Source organism: Ictalurus punctatus, chromosome 3, assembly GCF_001660625.3.
Source record: "Ictalurus punctatus breed USDA103 chromosome 3, Coco_2.0, whole genome shotgun sequence".
Classification (NCBI taxonomy): Eukaryota; Metazoa; Chordata; class Actinopteri; order Siluriformes; family Ictaluridae; genus Ictalurus; species Ictalurus punctatus.
Genome location: NC_030418.2, coordinates 26,554,345 through 26,574,858, shown reverse-complemented (window position 1 = coordinate 26,574,858; position 20,514 = coordinate 26,554,345). Strand labels below are relative to the sequence as shown.

Here is a 20,514-nt window from a genome sequence, read left to right as displayed (position 1 = left end):
GCTGTCTAAAATTTAAATAAAACAGAATGCAATGATTTGTAAATCTCATAAACCCATATGTTATTCACAATAGAACATAGAAAATATATAAATTCTTTAAACTGCTGGGGGGGGGGTTGGCAACAAAAGGCTGGAAATGTAAGTGTTACTAAAAAGAAACAGCTGGAGCTGGAAACAGCTAATTTTGTAACTAATCAGGTTAATTGGCAACAGATCAATAACATGATTGGGTTTAAAAAGAATATCTTAGAGAGGCAGAGTCTCTCAGAAGTAAAGATGGGATGGAATCTGGATGGAAGAATATGTTGCTCTAAAACCTGTATATACCTGTCAGCATTGATGATGCCTTTCCAGATGTGCAAACTGCCATAGGCACAATTCCATAGGCACTAATGCACCCCCATACCATCAGAGATGCAGGTTTTTTGAACTGAGCGGTGATAAAAATCCGGATGGTCCCTCTCATCTTTAGTCCTCTTTAGTTAAGAGGATGCGGCGTCCATGGTTTCCAAAAAGAATTTCACATTTCGATTCGTCTGACCACAGAACAGTTTTCCACTTTGCTTCAGTCCATTTTAAATGAGCTTTGGCCCAGAGAAGGCGGCAGCGTTTCTGGATCATGTTCACATATGGCTTCTTCTTCGCAAGATAGAGCTTTAAACAGCATTTGTGGATGGCATGGTGAACTGTGTTCATAGATGATGAGCTCTGGAGGTGTTTCTGAGTTCATGCAGTGATTTCCATTACGGAATCATGCCTGTTTTTAATGTAGTGCCGCCTGAGGGCCCGAAGATCACGGGCATGCAATATTGATTTTCACCCTTGTCCCTTGCCCATAGAGATTTCTCCAGATTCTTAGAAACTTCTGATGATATTATGTACTGTAGATGATGAGATATTCATAGTCTTTGCAATTTTACGTTGAGAAACATTATTCAGAAATTTTCCACAAATTGTAGACACGTGTTTTTGCAGATTGGTGAACCTCTGCCCATCTTTACTTATGAAAGACTCTGCCTCTCTAAGATACTCTCATGTTACTGACATGTTGCCAATTAACCTCCAGCAGTTTTATTTTTAGTAACACTTACTTTTTCAGCCGTTTGTTGCCCTGTCCCAACTTTTTTGAGACGTTTTTCGGCCATCAAATTAAAAATCACCGTATTTTTTTTTTAGTTTAAACATTTAATATGTTTTCTATATTCTATTGTGAATATGGGTTTATGAGATTTGCAAATCATTGCAATCTGTTTTTATTGACATTTTACACAGTGTCCCTAGTTTTTTGGAAGTGGGGTTGTATGTTCTCAAAGGTCAACTGCGTCACTAAAATAGTGGAGATAATGCAGGCATTTATTATACATGAAAACATTGGCAATATTATAATGTTTGGGTTTTATAATCTCAACCAGGATAGTACTTCTATTTGGGATGTAAGTGTATACAAATACATTATTTGGATTGAAAAGTATTCTAAACTGATAGAAATACAGTTGCGATTAGGAGGCGAAAAATTTTCTTAAGAAAGCATGCCAGAAAAGTTCACAAGGCATCTAGTTGAAACTAAGGGTGTGAGACTGAGAACATGTCAGATACAAGAACATGTCAGATATAAAGCTTTCAGGACAAACACAAGACCATGCATGATGCCTTTATAGAATTTATTCATGACATGCTAAATGTTCTAACATTTCTGTCTATGAGTTTTGGGTATTAGGTCTCATTTTTGCCAATTGTCAAATTTAGGTTTGACCAGAATTTAGATCAACTACTTGTTGTCTGATTTGACAGCAAATATGTGATTATACAGAAATGTAGTGATGCAGTGCTGTGAAAAAGTTGTGAGTAGAAAGAGATTTTTTTTCCTTTTGAAATGTAGTAAGTAAAAGTCAAACTTATTAGGTCACGTCAAAGAAAAGTCACGTATAGATACTTACAAAACAAATTTAAGTACAGTAACATAGTAATTATATCTTTTGTTACTTCCGACATCTGTGTATGGTGCCAATTTCAGTGTGTCTTGATTTGTGACAATCTTATACAGGCTACTAGACTAATAAAATTGCAGTCATGCTTGTTTCTGAGTTGCCCAGCAGATGGAAGTATAAACACATGTTGTCTCTACATTGCATCAAGATATTTTGAGCAGTAGGAAGAACGATGCGGTTCAAAAAGGATTGGTATTAAACTATCTTTAAATTATGCTATTTTTGCATGACATGATCGTGCAGTGCCAATAAATGAAATTTGATCAACTATTATATTTTTAAACTGCTGTAAAATAAATGCAGCAGGGTTACTGTGATCAGTAGTAAGCCCCTAAAGTCAGATGTGACCTGGCTATAAATTCCATCCATCATAGAAAAGTTTCCTTGGGAATGTCAGTTTAAGATCCTTAAGGGGTCACGGCTTGTGTCGCTGAAATAAAGGTCTTCAGATTCACACCCAGTCCTCTTCCTGTTCATTGGGATAATTGAGTACAGATCAGCCAACATGGTTTATATCCTAAGGGAGGCAGAAGAGGTCTGCAGGGATTGCTAAATTTGTGACTTTTCTTTCTCTTTTAATATGTCATCCCATGATTTATGAGTTGCCAAGAAAAACTGATATTTGACCCCATCTGCTTTGACACCTGGCTCCGCCGTACTGGTGCTTTTTCTGTCCAGTGTCCAGTGAGACCTGGAGCTCAGCCAAGCCCACTTGGTCTCCAAGGAGATTGGGAGATTAGCTTCCAGAGTCATGTGATTTCAGGGTTTTAAATAGAGAGAGCATTGGACACAACCTTTCAAGCTATCATTTATTTTTATTTAGGTTACTTTCAGTTCGCAGACATCTATGTTGACCAACATGTTTCTGCTCCCAGTTGTGCTCTTCATATCCAGGTTAGATTCTGCAGAGCCAAAGGTTGCTAAAGAAACTGAGTGAGAATGGGCTGAGTAGAGGGAGGGACTTGAGGCAGTAACAAAGAAAGGAAGAGAAGGAGGGAAAGGGGCTGAGTAGTTGCATAGTGAAAGGAAATGCATAACATCCAGCAGCAGAAAATAGCCCAACTGATGAGAAGTACACAGGCAGAGGAAAACACACATGCATGTAGGCTAGCAAGCTGAAAAGCATGAAGCAGCCTAGGAATGAGAGAGTAAAAGAGAGACCCAGATAGACAGATATATAGAGAGAAGGTTAGAGAGAACAGATGAGTATCATTTGTTCCAGTCAGAAAGGGATTGATGACGGTTTGCATAGTGTGGGACAGAAACTGAAGCTGAGATCAGACACCAGCTCAACAACCAAGAAAGCCACACCGGAGGAGCAACAGGAGATAAAACTGAGATTAAATGGTAAATTCCATGATGCTCTGGAATAAACTGTAAGATTAGTGCTTTTGCGTGGATCACAAGCCAAAGAGAGGATGAGTGCCTCTGAGCTCTGTGCTGGTTAAGGATCTCATCAAGACATTAAGCTGCATGTCAGGAGGTGGGGTTTTAACGATATGGCTCACTATTTGCTCTGCTGGGGAGGCGGGGCATTGGAGGATCCCTACCTGTATACTCCCTTGCCAGATGTTTATCGGTGAGTAGAGGTTCTGTGTGACATGAAGGAACTGTGAAGGATTTGTTAAGTGTATGTGATGTTTGCTAGATACTAGTTCTGGTTGCACTTCACCTTGCTTAAGTGCAACCTGCCCCTATGGACATGCTGCCATTGCTAATGAATGAAATATGTTTTCAAGTAGCCAACATTTCTAGCCCCACCTGCTTCCATCAATATTTTGTTGTTTCTGGTCCACTTAAATACTGTATGGCTAGAAAGGAAATTCGGACACAATAGAAAATGAACTAAAGGTATCAGTTTCACTTGGGATTTAAACTAGCCAAACAGACTGAAGGATGAAAGTGCTATTAGGTACCGGTTTGTAATTCTTGCAGAAACATGATACTACACAAAACGTCTTGTGAACAAAAAGGTTTCCTAAGCTGTCCATGTTCTCCTCTCCAGTTTACTTAATCCTCAGTCAGGAACTGCTGAAACACTACAAGATTCTAAATTCGCTAGTTTTACAGTATAAAACCTTGGGAATAATATATTTTGCACCATTTCATACAGTACTGTGCAAAAGTCTTAGACACGCAAACAAACAAAAAAATGCCGTAGTGCAAAGATGCCTTCAAAAATAATAAAAGTAACTGTTTCTCCATTAAAATAAAATACTATAAAGAGCACTAAACAGTAATAAATAAAACAAAGGAAATATTTGGTGCGACGACCCTTTGCTTTAAAAGAAAAAAAAAAAAAGTCGTTTCAGGTAGAATTAGTGCAGTTTTATAAGACTTCTGTATGAAAAGTGTCTCTTACCACTTAATATATTTGTAAGTTGTATAAATTGTAATTTGTAAGTCGCTTTGGATAAAAGCATCTGCTAAATGAATATATGTAAATATAATATCCCTGTTTCTTTACTGACATACAATTTTTTTTTTTCCTAACGTTTAATTTTGTGCTGGAAAACTAATGTTTGGGAATCTAAAATGTTTTTGTAATGACTTGGTAATGTAGAAGTCATAAAATAAAAAAATTATGACAAAGTTTGTACTAAAAAAATATTGTGCCTAAGACTTTTGCACAGTACTGTATGTATTTGGCTTTTTAATAGTATATTGTTAGTTCTTACCGGCTTTAATAGAGAATGGTTTGTGATTTTAATGGTTTAAATGTTACTACTTTACTATCAATCCTATGGTAGAGACATATACACTATGGAGTCTCATCACTGTTCCACTCATTTAAAGACAGATAGACAGCAACATTTGGGTTTTGCATCACGTCTCTTCCAAAAAGCTGCACTTTCCATTAGCCAGCTGTTTCATTCAAACCGAGGAACACAAAAATTCTGGTTCTGTAGTTTGTCCCTTTGTGTAATTTGTACTTTGATTGGGTGATGTGCGCTTACTCCGTAATTCACCCTGTTCATGTTTACACCCACCAGTGTATTTCACATGTTGCTCAGTTACTGCTGATGACGTGTTATGTGTATGACAGCAAGTCAAATTTAAATAGATCAGCCCTAATGCGCACAAAATCTAGGAAGTGTTTCACGAACCACAATCACCTGACATGTCTATAAACCATAAGTTCTGTGAATCTGTAGTACAGTCAGCCCCAGCTTTTACTTCTTATGTGCTCTTATGTTTTTCCTTATGACTCCATGCAAGTTAACAAAATCCACTTCAAGCCATTTGTTAACAATGAATGAGACGATGTGGATGGAAAAATGTGAACATTATTTTATACGTGTATTTTTCTTGAAATATAGAGAGTGCTTAGCCCCCTAGCCCATTTATACTAGCCGGCCCAACAACTAATAATAATTCCTGCTCAGAATACGACACCTACACCTTTTTATTGACATCATGTTAGAACAGTACGACCCTGCTTTCAGTCTGGCCGTAATTTGTGTGGGTGTGTAAAGAGCTCCTTGGTGACTGTGGAATGTGTTTGCGGAGGAGACGTTTCTTAAGGAGAGGGCATATGTAGGCCGGTTGCTTTCTTAGGGAAACCAGCTGCATCACAGCCATACTAATAACGCTGTTATTTAGTGCCAAACAATTCTCTCTGACCAGTTTAAGAATGTTAATCTACAAGTTCTGGGTATTTATAGCAAGTACAGGATGAATCATTGATATATAATGACGATGGAGTAAACAATGGTATTGTCAGCTGGGCAAGTCCAGATATTCATCTTGACAGAAAGACAGAAAGAAAAGGAGTGTCTGCTTATTAGACCCTCATTTAGAGTGGCCTCCACACCCTAGCAATGAGCTATGAGAGAGAGAGAGAGAGAGATATTTCTGGTCTTCTGAATTTTCAGTCCGCTCTGGAAAGAGGCCCTCAAACCCATTGTTTTAAGAATAAACTTACTCCCTCCTCTTCTGCTACTCCTTCTCAGAGTCCCCTCCCTCCTGTGCCTTTCTGCTAGACTATCCTGTTAGAAATAGGCCAATAGTAAATCATAAGTATTGTGCCTTGATGGCTAAGGGTTGTGCAATCAAGAAGCAGTGTAGCAGAACTACATTTAAGTTACTACACAGAGGTGAGATGGTTTTATTAAGGTAAGGGGACCAAGTTTTGTTTGTTCACTTTTTGTCCAGTGACTGTATCTATTTAAAAGTAATAATGGATCCATTGTAACAGGAATTAGCTGTAAATGTATTTTGTACATTTCATACATTGTGTGCTTCCATGTAGAAGTCATCACAGTCACTAAAGTTGAACTTATTAGAACACTTCTATCCATATCTATATGTTATGGTGCTGTACCTGTGACATGCTGTTATATGTGTATATGTATATGTATGTATGTATAAGGTATACCTACTAAAGATAATATATTGAGACTTTGAGAGCAGAAACTCACAGCAAAATGTATCTCATTCCAATGAATTATAATGTTGTAGCCATTAGACATGTAGCCAAAATCATGGCCAAGAATTGGGTAACTTGAGCCCATGACTTAATACATCTTGGAACTTCATACTTGATACGTGGCCTCAAGTTAATTATTTGGCAGGAGTAGGAACAAAAGACTGTTCCCTTTTAGAATTTGCTTAAGGTAATGGGAACTAATGGTATATTCATTCCAGTTGATTTCTCTGTCTCACATATTTTAAAATAAACAGTTGCCATAAGTTAAGTACTTCATGGCCATGCTATGGATATTGAGAAACTTACCTTGCAGCCTAAATATACTGTTTTGTGGCCACACCTTTTCGAAAAATAACACCATGTCACCTCTTTTGCTTCATCCTATGTCTGTGTATTATCTGTGTATTTCATTATTAGTCATTTGTGATCAATTATTTTATATAATGCTAAGCTTGATGCCACGGACAGTCATTCAGTTATTCATCTTCAGTAGGCCTAAGAACTTTGTCATGGTCAGGGTCACGATGGATCCAGAGACTATCATACACGGTGGGAATGCGCCCTATTTGGAAAACCAAAGAGGTCTATTAAAATGGATCCTAATTACGAGATAATGGATTCTTGTGATTAGCATTTTTACAAGTATTTTTGCAGTCTGACAGAGAGGAGAGGAGTGTCCTTGTGGGTGAGTTTAGATGCAAAACAGGTGATGATTACTGTAAACAACACCCCATATAAAAACACACCATCGCAAAATAAGCCTGTATGCTTCTACAGCTGTTTCATTAAATAACACTGGGGAATAAGGATCCCAAAGCATGTGTGTCCACGCATGTCTGTGTGTGTGTGTTGAGGGTTGTCTGTGGTGGTGTTGTATCAGCTCTTCCTCTTATTTTTCATTAGAACTGATGAAACCTCTTGGATAAGCCTAAAAATTATTCAAGATTAAACCAAATTACATTGCTTTGGCTTACTGTTAGTGTTTTTGTTTTCATCCTCAGGGAACGAGCATCAGGACTTATCTCACAATCTGACCACGAGGAGACACAGCGCTTGGCACTGGGCAGCAATGACAACATTGTCAATGGTAGCCAGGCTGACCTGCAGGCTGCCAAACTGCTGGCCAAACGCCTCTACAACCTGGACGGCTTCAGGAGATCTGACATCGCAAGACACCTGAGTAAAAAGTGAGCATCCCATCCTTCCTTCCTCTCTTCTCTGAAAAACACTTGTTTTATATGTGGATTGTAGATCTTCTTGTTTCAGATAAACAACTGACTATCATGTGACATGAGTGTTAAATGCCAAATTGGATTTATTCCCAAATGCAAATCCGCAAGCATTTACAAGTAATCCTTTTTGTTTTCCTCTGTTTGCCTGTAGTAATGATTTCAGTAGGATGGTGGCAGAGGAGTACCTGAGTTATTTCAACTTTGCAGGCATGAGTGTGGATCAGGCTTTGAGGTAGGAGCATTTAAAGATAAAAATATGCATTTAGGCATCATGAACATGTAGAGTATATTAGTTATGATCATTTTAAAACATATTAAAAAACTAACCATATGTCATTTTTCCTGGCTAAAGCTTTTTGGGGTCAACATCCTGTATCTGAATGAATCTGTTTGCATAGACAAACAAAGTGACTCAGTCACAGTGTGAATAGGGTAATGCACTGGACTAGAGGACCTGCGTGAAGCTGGCCCCCCACCCAACGCAAAACGTCGGCAAAATAGTCTCAATCGTTTGTGCTGGTTTGTGCCATAAAAATTTTCGTTTGTGCTGCTTCGGTCCTGGAGATATTAAAAGAAAATTTTTATAGGTCATTCTGCGGTCACTCAGCCCCCCCACACGCTCCAAATTCACTCCAAATAGTCTCAATCATTTGTGCTGGTTTGTGCCATAAAAATTTTCGTTTGTGCTGCTTCGGTCCTGGAGATATTAAAAGAAAATTTTTATAGGTCATTCTGCGGTCACTCAGCCCCCCCACACGCTCCAAATTCACTCCAAATAGTCTCAATCATTTCTGCTTCGTTTGTGCTGGTTTGTGTCACTAAAATTTTCGTTTGTGCTGCTTCTGCTTTTAAATTATTAGACATTGAATTATGCCCCAGAATGACCTATAAATATTCTTTTTATATATCCAGAACCGAAGCAGCACAAACGAACATTTTTACGGCACAAACGAAGCACAAACAATTGAGACTATTTTGCCGAAGTTTTGCGTTGGGTGGGGGCCAACTTCACACAGGTGACTAGAGGCTATTTAGAAAGATGACTGCCTAATACCACTGCAAAATCTAGAAGTGTTAAACAGCATAAAACAAATTCCCGAGTCCAAAATTTCAGAATCCGTGTCAAGTTCGAGTACAGATTTACCTGAGTGCATGACAAGTCTGAGTTCATAATTGTACCGAGTCCAGATTCAAGTCCGAGTCCAGGATCAAGTACCCCAACTCTATGCACTTGCTTCTTTATTTTGCTTGTAAAGACTTCATTATGTTTTTGTCTGAATTGTGGTCTGTTATAAAATATGTTGCTTTGTTCACTGGCATACATTTTTCTGTAACATAATTTTTTGGAAAAGTAATGTTTGGAAATCTAAAATGTTTTTGTACTGACTCAATAAAACAGAATAAATCAAATAAATATCTGCTGTATAACACAATTTGTACCAAAAATCATAGGGTGCCTAAGACTTTTCCACAGTACTGTAGGTGTACCTAATAAACTGTCAACTGGGTGCAAAAAAAGTAGTTGGATAGATCATATACATACCACATTTTCTGCCTTCTTTGTATTTCTTCATGTTTGCAACCTAGTGTTAGTATAATAAATGTCCTGTTAGACTGTTAGAAAGAACTATCGTGAAGTAATGTCAACTAGATGTTTATAAAGAAATACACTTAATCTTGTACTATTTAGTCCTATTCATCGGTGTGTATACAGTATATAATTATAAGTCTCCGTTCTGCAGAGTTTTCCTGAGAGAGTTTGCTCTTATGGGTGAGACACAGGAGAGAGAACGAGTGCTGTCCCATTTCTCCAGAAGATACCTCCAGTGCAACCCAAACACTATACCAAATGAAGGTAAATCACATGCTGTGTGGGTGTAAAAACTCACTGACACGAGACTGTAACACCATCATTGTGCCACCAGATAGCTCTGTTGCTCATGCTGTGTGTTTGTGTTGCAGACAGTGTCCACACTCTGACCTGCGCTCTGATGCTGCTGAACACAGACCTACATGGCCATGTGAGTATGAGCAATCACACTGAAAGATGCTTAGAATTTGTGATGAGGTCTTTTTCGTTCAGCACTAGGAGAGGTGTGATCCAGACACTATAAATGCGTCCAACTGTTTTAAAGCTCCCTATCTCTCTGTCCTGCTCAGAATGTGGGGAAGAGGATGTCATGTGTGCAGTTCATAGGCAACCTGGAGGGGTTAAATGATGGGCAGGATTTCCCCAAAGACCTGCTCAAGGTTGGTAAATGCAAACACACACACACACACACACACACACACACCCCACAAAAAGATGCATACACTTCATTTTTCACACTGATGCAAGGAAAGCTGCATGTCTTCCCTTTCACTGTTTCTGAATTTACAAATCCTGAGTGTTACACAAACTGTCATATCACAACTCTGATTTAGAAATATTTTGATTTCTGTGATTTCGGTACACAATCAACTGTGAATATTGTAATAACAAATGATATGGGAGAAAACCATGCCATCTCAGTCTGATGTACTCCCCTCCTAGAGATTCCTTTCAGCCTTATAGGGCAAAGCTTGAGATGCACAGAACTGCTAACTTCTCTCTCTTTCCCCCCTCCCAAAGTAACATGGTGCAATAGGGACACAGTGTTTTACAGAGACATTGTAAATTTAGATGTGGAGAGCAGGTGAAGTAAACACATCACAGGAAGAAACCTTTAATGTGTGTGGCTGGTGTTTGTGTTATTATAGGAGCTTGAAAGGAAAAGTTTTTTGGAAAAGCCAATAATAATTCTTGTGTTGTTTTTGATGCTTGCTGTAAAGTAACACAGAGGCTATGTGGATATTGTGTTGTGATGGTGGCGCTATGATGGCTGAAGGAAAATTCAGTTTGTATGAATATATATTGTATGTCAGTCATTTTTTTTCTTTTTTTTTGCTAATTTTTATGTATGTTCCAGAGTTAGTTACATTACCGTTTTGGTTCTTTTTCTTTTTTTTTTTACACAAACCTTTATCTTCACCAACTGACTCAGTTACCTAGAGAACATGCTATGAATGATCCCTTTTTGCTGATATGTCAAATATTTTAAAAGATATTACAATATATAATAAATTTCAAAATGGCAGAAAGGCAGTTTGTCTGATCCTGGCAAAATTGTTATCCACAGATTTGCCTTGACCCACTGAATCTGAGGACACCATAAGTTTCATTATGATTGATCAAAGTATGACCGAGATAAAGCCTCTGATCCAATTTTGGGTCAACATTGTTAAATTTGCGATATCGTAACTTTTGAAGAAATATGAATATCAAAGTTCTGTTAAGTCACTTTTGTGCAGCTCTGTCCTATGATCATCTGAGCCAATGTTGATAATAATTAGACAAAATTTTAGTAAAGAGTAGTGAAAAAACTGAATACTGTATATTTCAAAATGATAACTTCTGTAATGGGTGGAGTCTTAATGTAAGACATGGATTGTGATCAACATGAGGAGAATAATCTGATGAACTAAATTTCCTTTCTCTAGGACAAAGTGATCAACAATTATAACCATTTGAAAAGTGAATTTTTGTACTAGTGCTGACGCTAGAGAGTTGGTCATAGAGAGCCCATAATTGGTCCAGATACTAAATTTTCCTAAAAAATTTCAAACTAAAATTTCATAATTTCCCTACTTACGGTTCATAGGGCAGCCAAAGACGCCCAGTAGGGAATAATGATAATAATAAGAAACTAAGAGATACAAATAGGTGCCAATGCAACTAAAAAACTACAAATGGTGCAGACTTCAAGCAACTGCCAATTTGTCCAGGACAGGCCGTCCCGGCAAATTCAGCCTAAGAGCAGACCATCTGATGGAAAAAGTTGTTTCCAAGAACCCTGAAAATTACATCACAGGATCTGCTAGTAAAGTAAGGCCTGCAACTGTTGGTGTCAAAGTGCATGCTTCTAGAGATTGCACAAATTTAACCTGCATGGGAGGCGGGAGACTACAGGTTGCCTATGGGCGTATAGGCAAAGACCTTTTTGAATAATGTGCTCTGGACAGACAAATCAAAGATAGAGTTGTTTGGCCACAGTAACAGCAGAGAGGTTTGACGCAGACCAAAGACAGACCAAAGAAGCACCTCATGCCAACTGGGAAACGCGGTGGTGGAAATGTTATGGATTAGGTTTGCTTCACTCCCTCAGGGACTGGACAGCATGCATTCATTGATTCAACTATGAATTCTGCATCATATCAAAGAGTGCTTGAAGATAACGTGAGGCCATCTGTCCCGAAGTTGAACCAAAAATGGACCTTTCAACAGGATAATGATCCTAAGCACACTAGCAAATCCACCAAGGAATGGCTCAAAAATAAGAAATGGAGGGTTATGGAATGGCCTAGTCAAAGCTTGAATTTGAATCCCATCGAAACGTCATGGGGGATTTGAAACGGACAGTGCATGCAGGAAAACGTTCAAACATATTGCAACTGGAAAAATATTGCATGGTAGAGTGGTCAAAATTTCCAGCAAGACTGGACAATTATGCAATTCACCTACAAGAAGTTATTTCTGCTAAATGTGGTAATACTAGCTTCTGAGGCCAAGGGTGTACTTACTTTTTCCACAGAACAATCTATTGATATTTCTGTTAAATAAATGATTGAAAAACCTAATTTTCCTAGTGGGTTTGTTCAAGCATATTAACTTTATTAATAGGTACCGTTTCAAACAGATGCCTTAAAGATTTCCACTTCCTAAAAATACTGTACTTTGTGCTCAAGTCTCACCTTTTCTTCAGTGGGTAATCTCATCCAGATACCATAGACTTGTACCTAAGAACTGCTGCTATAATCATAATGACTATGATGCTCATACAACCATCCTTTCAATACATGTCTTTCCTCTTTTGCACCTGTATACAGTAATGATTGAGAATCCCATTATCCTGTGACACCCAGAAGAGGATGGGCTCCCTACTGAGTCCTTTTTCTTCCTCATGTCATCTCAGGGAGATTACACTGTTGCCTCTGGCTTGCTCATTAGGAATCTCAGTCTACATCTAGATTTCTGTAAAAGCTGTTTTGAGACAAATTGTGTTGAAATTGGGTAAAAATGATAAAGATGTCCTTCTCTTTTCATTGCATAATGACTTAAGCAGTGATCATCAGTCAGTGATGTGGTGCGTTTACTGTATGTTCACATGCAGAATGCAATATGTAAAACACAGTGCAGAATAATAACAGCTGAACCTAGCAACAGGAAGGTGACTTGATAAAGAATGTGCAGAAGCCGAGGGTGTGATTAATCTGCTAGCATGTGTGTGTAGGAAAGCCAGTGTGGGTGGCTGTTTAAGATGCAATCTGCTACAGGGGAAGATAATGATATCAGTTTGCACTGATGGTCAGTGATTTCATGCTATGATTTTGTAGATGCAGTAGTTGAAATATGGAATCTCACATCTTAATAGCTTTTTTTTTCCCCTTCCATAAACTTTTATTGGACCTTAAAAGTACAGATCATAAGCACTGAATGAGGTAAATAAGCCATTTTTATAATACAATAATAATCTTTATTGTAATGCATTTTCAGTTTAAAAAAACATACAGTGCTTTACATACTCTATAAAGAGTGTTAACATGACAAAACAATGCATAAGGCACATTAAATAACCAATGTGTCACTAATCACTAATTGGACCAGTTTTGTTTTGATTGTAGCATCAGCAGCACAGTAATGATGACAGGCTGTTAATGTTTTGAGTTAGATGCTTGAAAGAGCAATTGTGCTGATAAGTGGGTGATGTAATTGTTCTGTGTGGTGATTCCCACCTCTTTCAAGCACAGCCTAATTATAAATACACAATAAGAGTGTGATATGTTGGGATCTGCAATCTGCGCAGTAGAGGATTTGTTTGAGTCGGCATTGAACCTCCTGTGTTCAAGTGTGCTTGTGAAAAAGGCAGTCTATTTTTATCACTCCAGCAGGATTACCGAGATCAGTGAACAAAAAGAACAGGCACGTTATGACCGCACCTGAACCACTCTGGTCATGCCGGGTTTTTAAATCACAGTGGGCCCCCGCCACATACAACAAACAACTCTCTTTCTTTCTGTCTCCCACACATTCGCTTTGAAACACCATCCCTCTAAAACACCAACACCTTCCGCCCCCTCTTTTGTCCTGACATATGTCTGTTAAGTAATGCTGCTAGAGGATGTCTGTAGTAATTATCATCAGTTCACACAGGATAAGCAATCTCTGTATAAGTCACGGACATGGGACTGTCTTCATGATGTATGCATGGTTGTCACACTTAAAGTACCAGGTATACTACACCTCATATCTTTAAAAGAAACTGTTTGATGTTCATTATAAGTTTTTGCTGTGCAAATCATGCTTGATCATTAGTAGGCCATGACATGCACATTGATTATACCTGTGCTCAATAATTTAAACCAAGTATATAATAAAACCAAGAAGTGACACTTCTCTGAAGTCCTTGTAAACGTGATGTATATTTTATTCTGCTGTGCTCTAAACTTAGTTTTTGTTTGGTTTTGATGGAGATATTAGAAAATAGTGCTTCTTGGTGTCTTCACACAGAATAAAAAGTGCAACACATCTTTTCCCACTGGATATAATGTAATCTTAACCAATGTACACTATATTGCCAAAAGTATGTGGACACATTCATATGTGCTCGTTGAACATCCCATTATAGATTTAGTCCCCCTTATGATATTATGATATTATAATATCCTCCACTCATCTGGGAAGGCCTTCCACTAGATTTCAGAGCATGGCTGTGGGGATTTTTGCTCATTCAGCTATAAGAGCAATAGTGAGGTCAGGCACTGATGACAGATGAGAAGACATGGTGCACAGTCAGCGTTCTAGTTCATCTCAAAGGTGTTCAGTAGGGTTAAAATCAGGGATCTGATTTTAGGGCGGCTGTGGCTCACGTGGTAGAGCGGGTTGTCCACTAATCGTAGGGTTGGCAATTCAATTCCCGGCCCACATGACTCCACATACTGAAGTGTCCTTGGGTAAGACACTGAACCCCACGTTGCTGATGGCAAGTTAGCGCCTTGCATGGCAGCTCTGTTACCATTGGTGTGTGAGTTTGTGTGTGAATGAGACACAGTGTAAAGCGTTTTGGATAAAAGTGCTATATAAGTGCAGACCATTTACCATTTATCTGTATCCTCTCCAACCTTGGCAAACTATGACTGTATGTACCTTGCTTTGTGCACAGGGGTATTGTCATGCTGGAACAGGTTTCATTTTAGACAATTCCATGCTTCTGAATTTGTGGCAACAGTTTGTGGAAGGCCCATATATGGATGTGGTGATCAGGTGTCCAAATACTTTTGGCCATATGGTATATCAACTCAGAAGGGATATATTTTTCCTGGGGTTATTTCTGCTGGTCTTCTATACTAGATGAAAGACAGTGTAATTTTTCCCGGCACAGGAATGTGACATCTGTAAAAATAAATAAATAAATTAAAAGTGTAAAAATTACTGACATGACAGATTCTGATAGGACTAAAATCAAGAGCTACGCTGATAATAATTAAATTGTCCCATCTCCCTATGTAAAATAAATCCAGTCCGAATAGGGCACTGCTCTCCCGTCTTACCCTTCATGCTCTTAAACTCCCATCTTCTACATCGTTTCATCTATAATCTGTAGAAATGCTCTCTGATACACTGCCTTTATACTTCTCTACACTCACCTTATTCCATATATTTTTATATCATATATGCCATTTTCTCTTCTGTCCTTCCTTGTTTTTCTCATCTGTTTCTTTGCACTTGTCTGTGCACATGGTGTGTGTATATGACCTGCCTGTGGCGCTGACACTGATGCACTGAGTACTGAGTGCTCTCTGGAACATTCTGCCACTCAGCTTGACACCTCGCTTCTTCGTGTACTGTGCTCTCTCCGTTCCTCTCTTTCTCCGTCTCTCTTTTTATTCCAGCCGGTCTCTCTTTCTTTTTCTCGCTGGAATTCATTGTTTTGCACGTTTTATATAGCAAACCAGTACTGGGTATCCGTATCTGGGCCTTAACTGGTTTGTTTTTTGGTTTGATTCTGATTCTGAATCTGATTTATTGATTTATTTTATTCCATTAATGCATGTCATGTGGACTGACATGACACAGATCTGTTATTAAACACAATATGCAAACTGTCTTAAAGCACACCACCATCACACCGCTGATGTTTCATGTTTCTTGGCAACAGAATATTTTCGAGGGTTGCCCAGTTACTAAGATGATGTCAGCATCAAATAAGTAGGTACTAAATTATACACAGAGCTCTTATGTCAGTTTCATCTAGAAAAACACAGGATCTCTTGTTATCTCTTGATTTCGTCCATTCATATAACTAATAACTAATTCCTAGAATGGCTACTAGTGTGGAGTGTAGGCAAGAAATGTGTGGAGATGTTCATGAGGCAACAGGTGAAGCTTTGCGTTGGTGTGTAGCTCAGTATAGAGGGACTGTGAGGCTTCTGATCTCACTGAAAAGAGGGAGGAAGGGAGGACAGAGGAGTGTAACAGATGGGAATTTGGCTACCGCCTGCTGAGATGAGCTTTTTGTCATGGTGGTGCCATAAAGGCACTGCAAATCTCTCTATCTCCATCTCTATCATGGTCTTCCTCTGTCTCCCCCTCCTTCCCTTTCCCACCTCTTCCAAACTACAAATTGTTTTCCTGCCATACCTTATTGTGTGCGAAGTGTAATTTTTCTGTGTCTCCTGGATTGAGGTTGTGGAAGATATGCAAATATGAGTCGAGAGCTGTACCACATTATCACGCTGCCCACACTGACAGCTAAACAGGCTTTCTCACCACTGCTCTGGCTTTAAAATGCATTTCATCAACATAAAGATTCAGCTCCATATGTTATTAATAGAGGGCTGAGATTTTAATTTATTTATTTTTTCACAGGTTTGGAATTGTGATGTGTCTGTACTACAGCCCTTGAATCATCTTTAGCTCGTTATATTTACCTGATTATTATAGTTTAATACTACATGCCACATTTTACAGCATGACAGTTCCCTCTAGAATTATTGGCACCATTCCTAAAAATGAGCAAGAACGATTACAGGGGTCATAGGGTTGTTAAAAACTAAAACTTTCAACTAAAATGTTAATTTTTGTTTTGTTTTGTTTTCCTGGAATACTGCGTGTGTGTGTGTGTGTGTGTGTGTGTGTGTGTGTGTGTATGTATACATATATATTTGATGTGTGTGTGTGCATATATATATATATATATATATATATATATATATATATATATATATATATATATATATATATATATATATATATATATATCCTGGGTCCCTGGTTCAATCCTAAGCTTGAGTAGTTTCCCTTTTCAGGATCTCTGGTTTCCTCCTCGTCTTAAAAATATGAATGCAAGTGGATTGACTACGCTTAATTAGCCCTACGTGTGAATGAGTGTATGAACATGTGTGTGCATGGTGCCCTGCAATGGACTGGAATCTCTTCCAGGGATAGGCTTTGCATCAGGATAAAGCACTTGCTGAAAGATGAATGAATGAATGGTACATTTGGAACTGCTACAGCCTACAGTTTAACTTGGGGCTCGGCAGTGCCAATAAGTGACTCTGACTCGGCACATTGCCATGCTGAGAACTGGTGCCCATATGTTGGTGGTGGTGGGGAGAGCAACATGCTGCCTGCCAGCTGGGTGATGGGGAACACAGAAGCAGGTCATAGTTGACTAAGGCAAGATTCATAGAGCTTGCAGAGTACCCGGTGTCCCTAAGCTGTCAGAGAGAGAAGAGAAAGAAGAGGTTCGAGAAAGAGAGAGAACGCAGAGACAAGCGAGAGACTGATGAGCAGAGAGAAGGAAATATATGCATCCACATTTATGCTAGTATCTCTATTTATGTCAGTGCTGTGGACCCATTGTCCTAATTACATCATGAACCTACTCCTGTGTTGTATCCTTGAACATGAACACCTAGCACAGGAGCAGATTCTTTCAACCTGCTGTGAATGAAAGATTCATTCAATTGAATGTGATGCAACATAATTTCATGCATGGGGCGGAGCAACAGGTTAATTGTGGTGCTGCTGCTGTATGATGCGCTGTGTTGGGGAAGCCAGGACTCCGCACTGATTGACATTCACCAGAAGGCGGGACCAGAGCAGATTGGAGACGTGCGATTCGCTGGCCAGGCTGAGAGAAGAACATGTTGGGAGAGGGAGAGAATGGGAGAGGGAGGGGGAGTACTCCTCCCACATCAGATCTCCTTCTCAGTGCAATTCAGTCCGTTTTCTATCTTCTGCGCAGAGGAAGAAGGAGACTGGAAGGAGAGGAAAGCAGAGGATACAAGAAAAAAAAGGCTGGGATGTGAAGCGTGTTCTGGTTCCTTCTATGCACACGGCATCAAGCTCCAGCGTGCACGAGAGAAGAAGTGATAAAGAGATTGCAACAAAAAGTGAGAGAACTTGGATAAAGGAAGGAAATACGGCACTTACAAAAGGATACATATGCAGACTTCAGGAGCACTATGGAGAAAAGACAGGGAGAGGGTGATCTAGAGGAAACCTGCAATGCCACTATAGAGCAACCAAATCAGCGCTTTGTGCCTACATTCTATCCTGCAGTGCCTGTCCTCTTTCTATGCCTTGCCATCTTTCGTTTGATGTCTCTTTCCCCGTCCAAAAGGGGGGAGTGACTGTGACGTCACAGCGAGTTTTGGGATGCCGCTGTGAGTAGAGGCTGGAGTTGAAGTCTCACTCTTTTGCTGCACTTTTTGTTCGTTTTCACTTGGACATGTGTGCATGTCTGATTTTCTCTTATGCTGTGCCATGTCACTGTACTGTCTGCTTAATTTGTATCAAACCTGCAAGTGTGCCAGCTTTGTGCATTGTCAGCTGTGCATGTATGTGGCATCTCTGATTCAACATTCAAGATTTTATTCGTCACATACACCATTATATACTCTATATAATTAAAAATAAATTGCAGTGAAATGGAAAAAAAAACAGGGAATCAGCAGGATATTGTCACTACCACTTCTTTCTTTGTCCTTAATTTCTTGCTGCTTTTTCTCAGAAAAGAAAAGAAAGTTTGCCCTGTGATGGAACTCATAGGTTTGGCCTCGCTGTTCTTTCTTCATGCATAAAACTGAATTCATAATCAAACATCTGACATCTCCAGAGAGGTTCTAAGATTTCTAAGTGAGCCAACTGAAAAAGGAGCTCCCATCCTTCTTCAGAAGTTTTCACTCACGAGAGTTGTTTCTAAACTTCAGCGATAACTGTGAGCTCTTCAGGACGGTTGCGGATCTCGGCTCCGGATTTCAAAAATGATTGGCGTGAACAGTATCCACTCGGCTGGCCGGCTGCGCTCTCGTTCTCTCTGCTCAGTGCGGTGTGGCCGGGACATTAGCATCATGGAGCCGTTCCGTTACACTAAAGCACCACGTTCACGCTCTCTCAGGCCCCTGGCTTTTCCTGATCTGCTGGGCAAAGTGCAGGATGGCCAAAACCATCCTCAAACACGTAAGAAGAAGGTATGTCTGCTTGCTGAGTATTTGTTATTAGATGGAGCATAGGCCTAGTGGATAGGTGAATAATACTACATCATGTCCTTTGTCTCAACTGAGAATCTTTGGCTTCTGCTTGGTGGCTTTAATTTTATAAATTCATTCCAGTGGGAAAGCACCCTGAATGTGATGCCAGTATATCGTAGGGCACTATGCACTCATTTATGCCTTGGGGTCAGTTAGAGTTGCTAAGCCACCTGTATGTTTTGGGAGGTGGGAGGAAAACCGAAGAACCCAGAGGAAATTCATATGCACATGTGTAAAACATGTAAAACTCTACACCGATCACAGATGTTCAGGATTAAACTGGGGACCCTGGAACTGTGAGGCAGCAGTGCTACATGCCTCCTGTAAATGTCTTTAAAATGTTTTGTTTCAGTTTATATATTTTTAAACCCTTGGTTATGTAATATTAAATATGATCTACTTAGCGTATTACTTCTCTACAATATTGCTGATCTTACATGTGAACATTTCTATCTGTGTTGACCTATTAAACTTTTTTTGACAAGTTTCTTTTCTGTCCTTCGCAGGCACTCTATAACTCCATCAAGAATGAGAAGTTGCAGTGGACAATGTGAGTTCAGCATTTTCTCATTTCATGTATTCTTCAGAGGCTATTTCAGTCATCTATTGCCTCTCAGTTCTCAGGCATACTTAAGATCATGAACATACATGAGAGCAGGATTCTCAAGTCCTTGTCCTAAATATTCATGCTCAGTGATGTGCAGTAATGAAGCTCTAACACTGATTAAAAACACAAGAGGCACGTGCGTGGAAGGTGGTGAGGCATTGCTCCAGCAGGTTGAGGTGTGTGTGCTGCGGTGAGCTGATGTATTTCTAACCTGGGCAAAGCCACGTGATGCCCTGGTCCCTGATTTAGACTTTGGCTTCCTGAACTCTGTTGCCATGGCTACAGCTCCCTAGTTACCTCAGTGTAATTACAGGTCGAAATCTCTCTCTGCCTAATGCACGTTTGTAACTGCACTGCTCCACACTCATGCAGAGCAAGAGGGCAAGCTTGCTGGGCCGTTTGACTCCTCTAGGGCTTTAACACTGTTGTTAGTCTGCTGTGAACGAGGGAGGAGAGAGTTGGCTGCGTCTCCTCGTCTATTCTCTTTCATTCAGCAGTGCTCCTTTCATCTCTTTCTCTCTCTCTCTCTCTCTCTCTCTCTCTCTCTCACTCTCTCACTCTCACTAACTCTGCTTCTCTTATACTCGCTCTCTCAGATCCTGGCAGGGAGTCTAGCAGTTACTAAGCAACAGATGAGAGCATTAC

General features: G+C 39.5%; 1 protein-coding gene across 2 annotated transcripts in view; it reads left to right on the top strand.

Annotated features, from left to right (window-relative positions):
* Nucleotides 1–2,980: 2,980 nt before the first annotated feature.
* The window catches only part of psda (pleckstrin and Sec7 domain containing a), a 34,756-nt gene continuing 17,222 nt past the window's right edge, over nucleotides 2,981–20,514 (top strand). Inside the window, exons 1-7 of one of the 2 annotated variants that reach the window (XM_053679824.1) lie at nucleotides 2,981–3,567; nucleotides 7,419–7,604; nucleotides 7,801–7,881; nucleotides 9,392–9,504; nucleotides 9,612–9,670; nucleotides 9,810–9,899; nucleotides 19,769–19,812. In XM_053679824.1, coding sequence (XP_053535799.1) covers nucleotides 3,488–3,567; nucleotides 7,419–7,604; nucleotides 7,801–7,881; nucleotides 9,392–9,504; nucleotides 9,612–9,670; nucleotides 9,810–9,899; nucleotides 19,769–19,812 — 653 coding nt within the window. In that variant the 5' untranslated portion in view covers nucleotides 2,981–3,487. Of the gene's footprint in view, nucleotides 3,568–5,996; nucleotides 6,105–7,418; nucleotides 7,605–7,800; nucleotides 7,882–9,391; nucleotides 9,505–9,611; nucleotides 9,671–9,809; nucleotides 9,900–19,768; nucleotides 19,813–20,514 lie in introns of those variants that run through there. The other variant, XM_053679823.1, reaches the window with a different exon arrangement.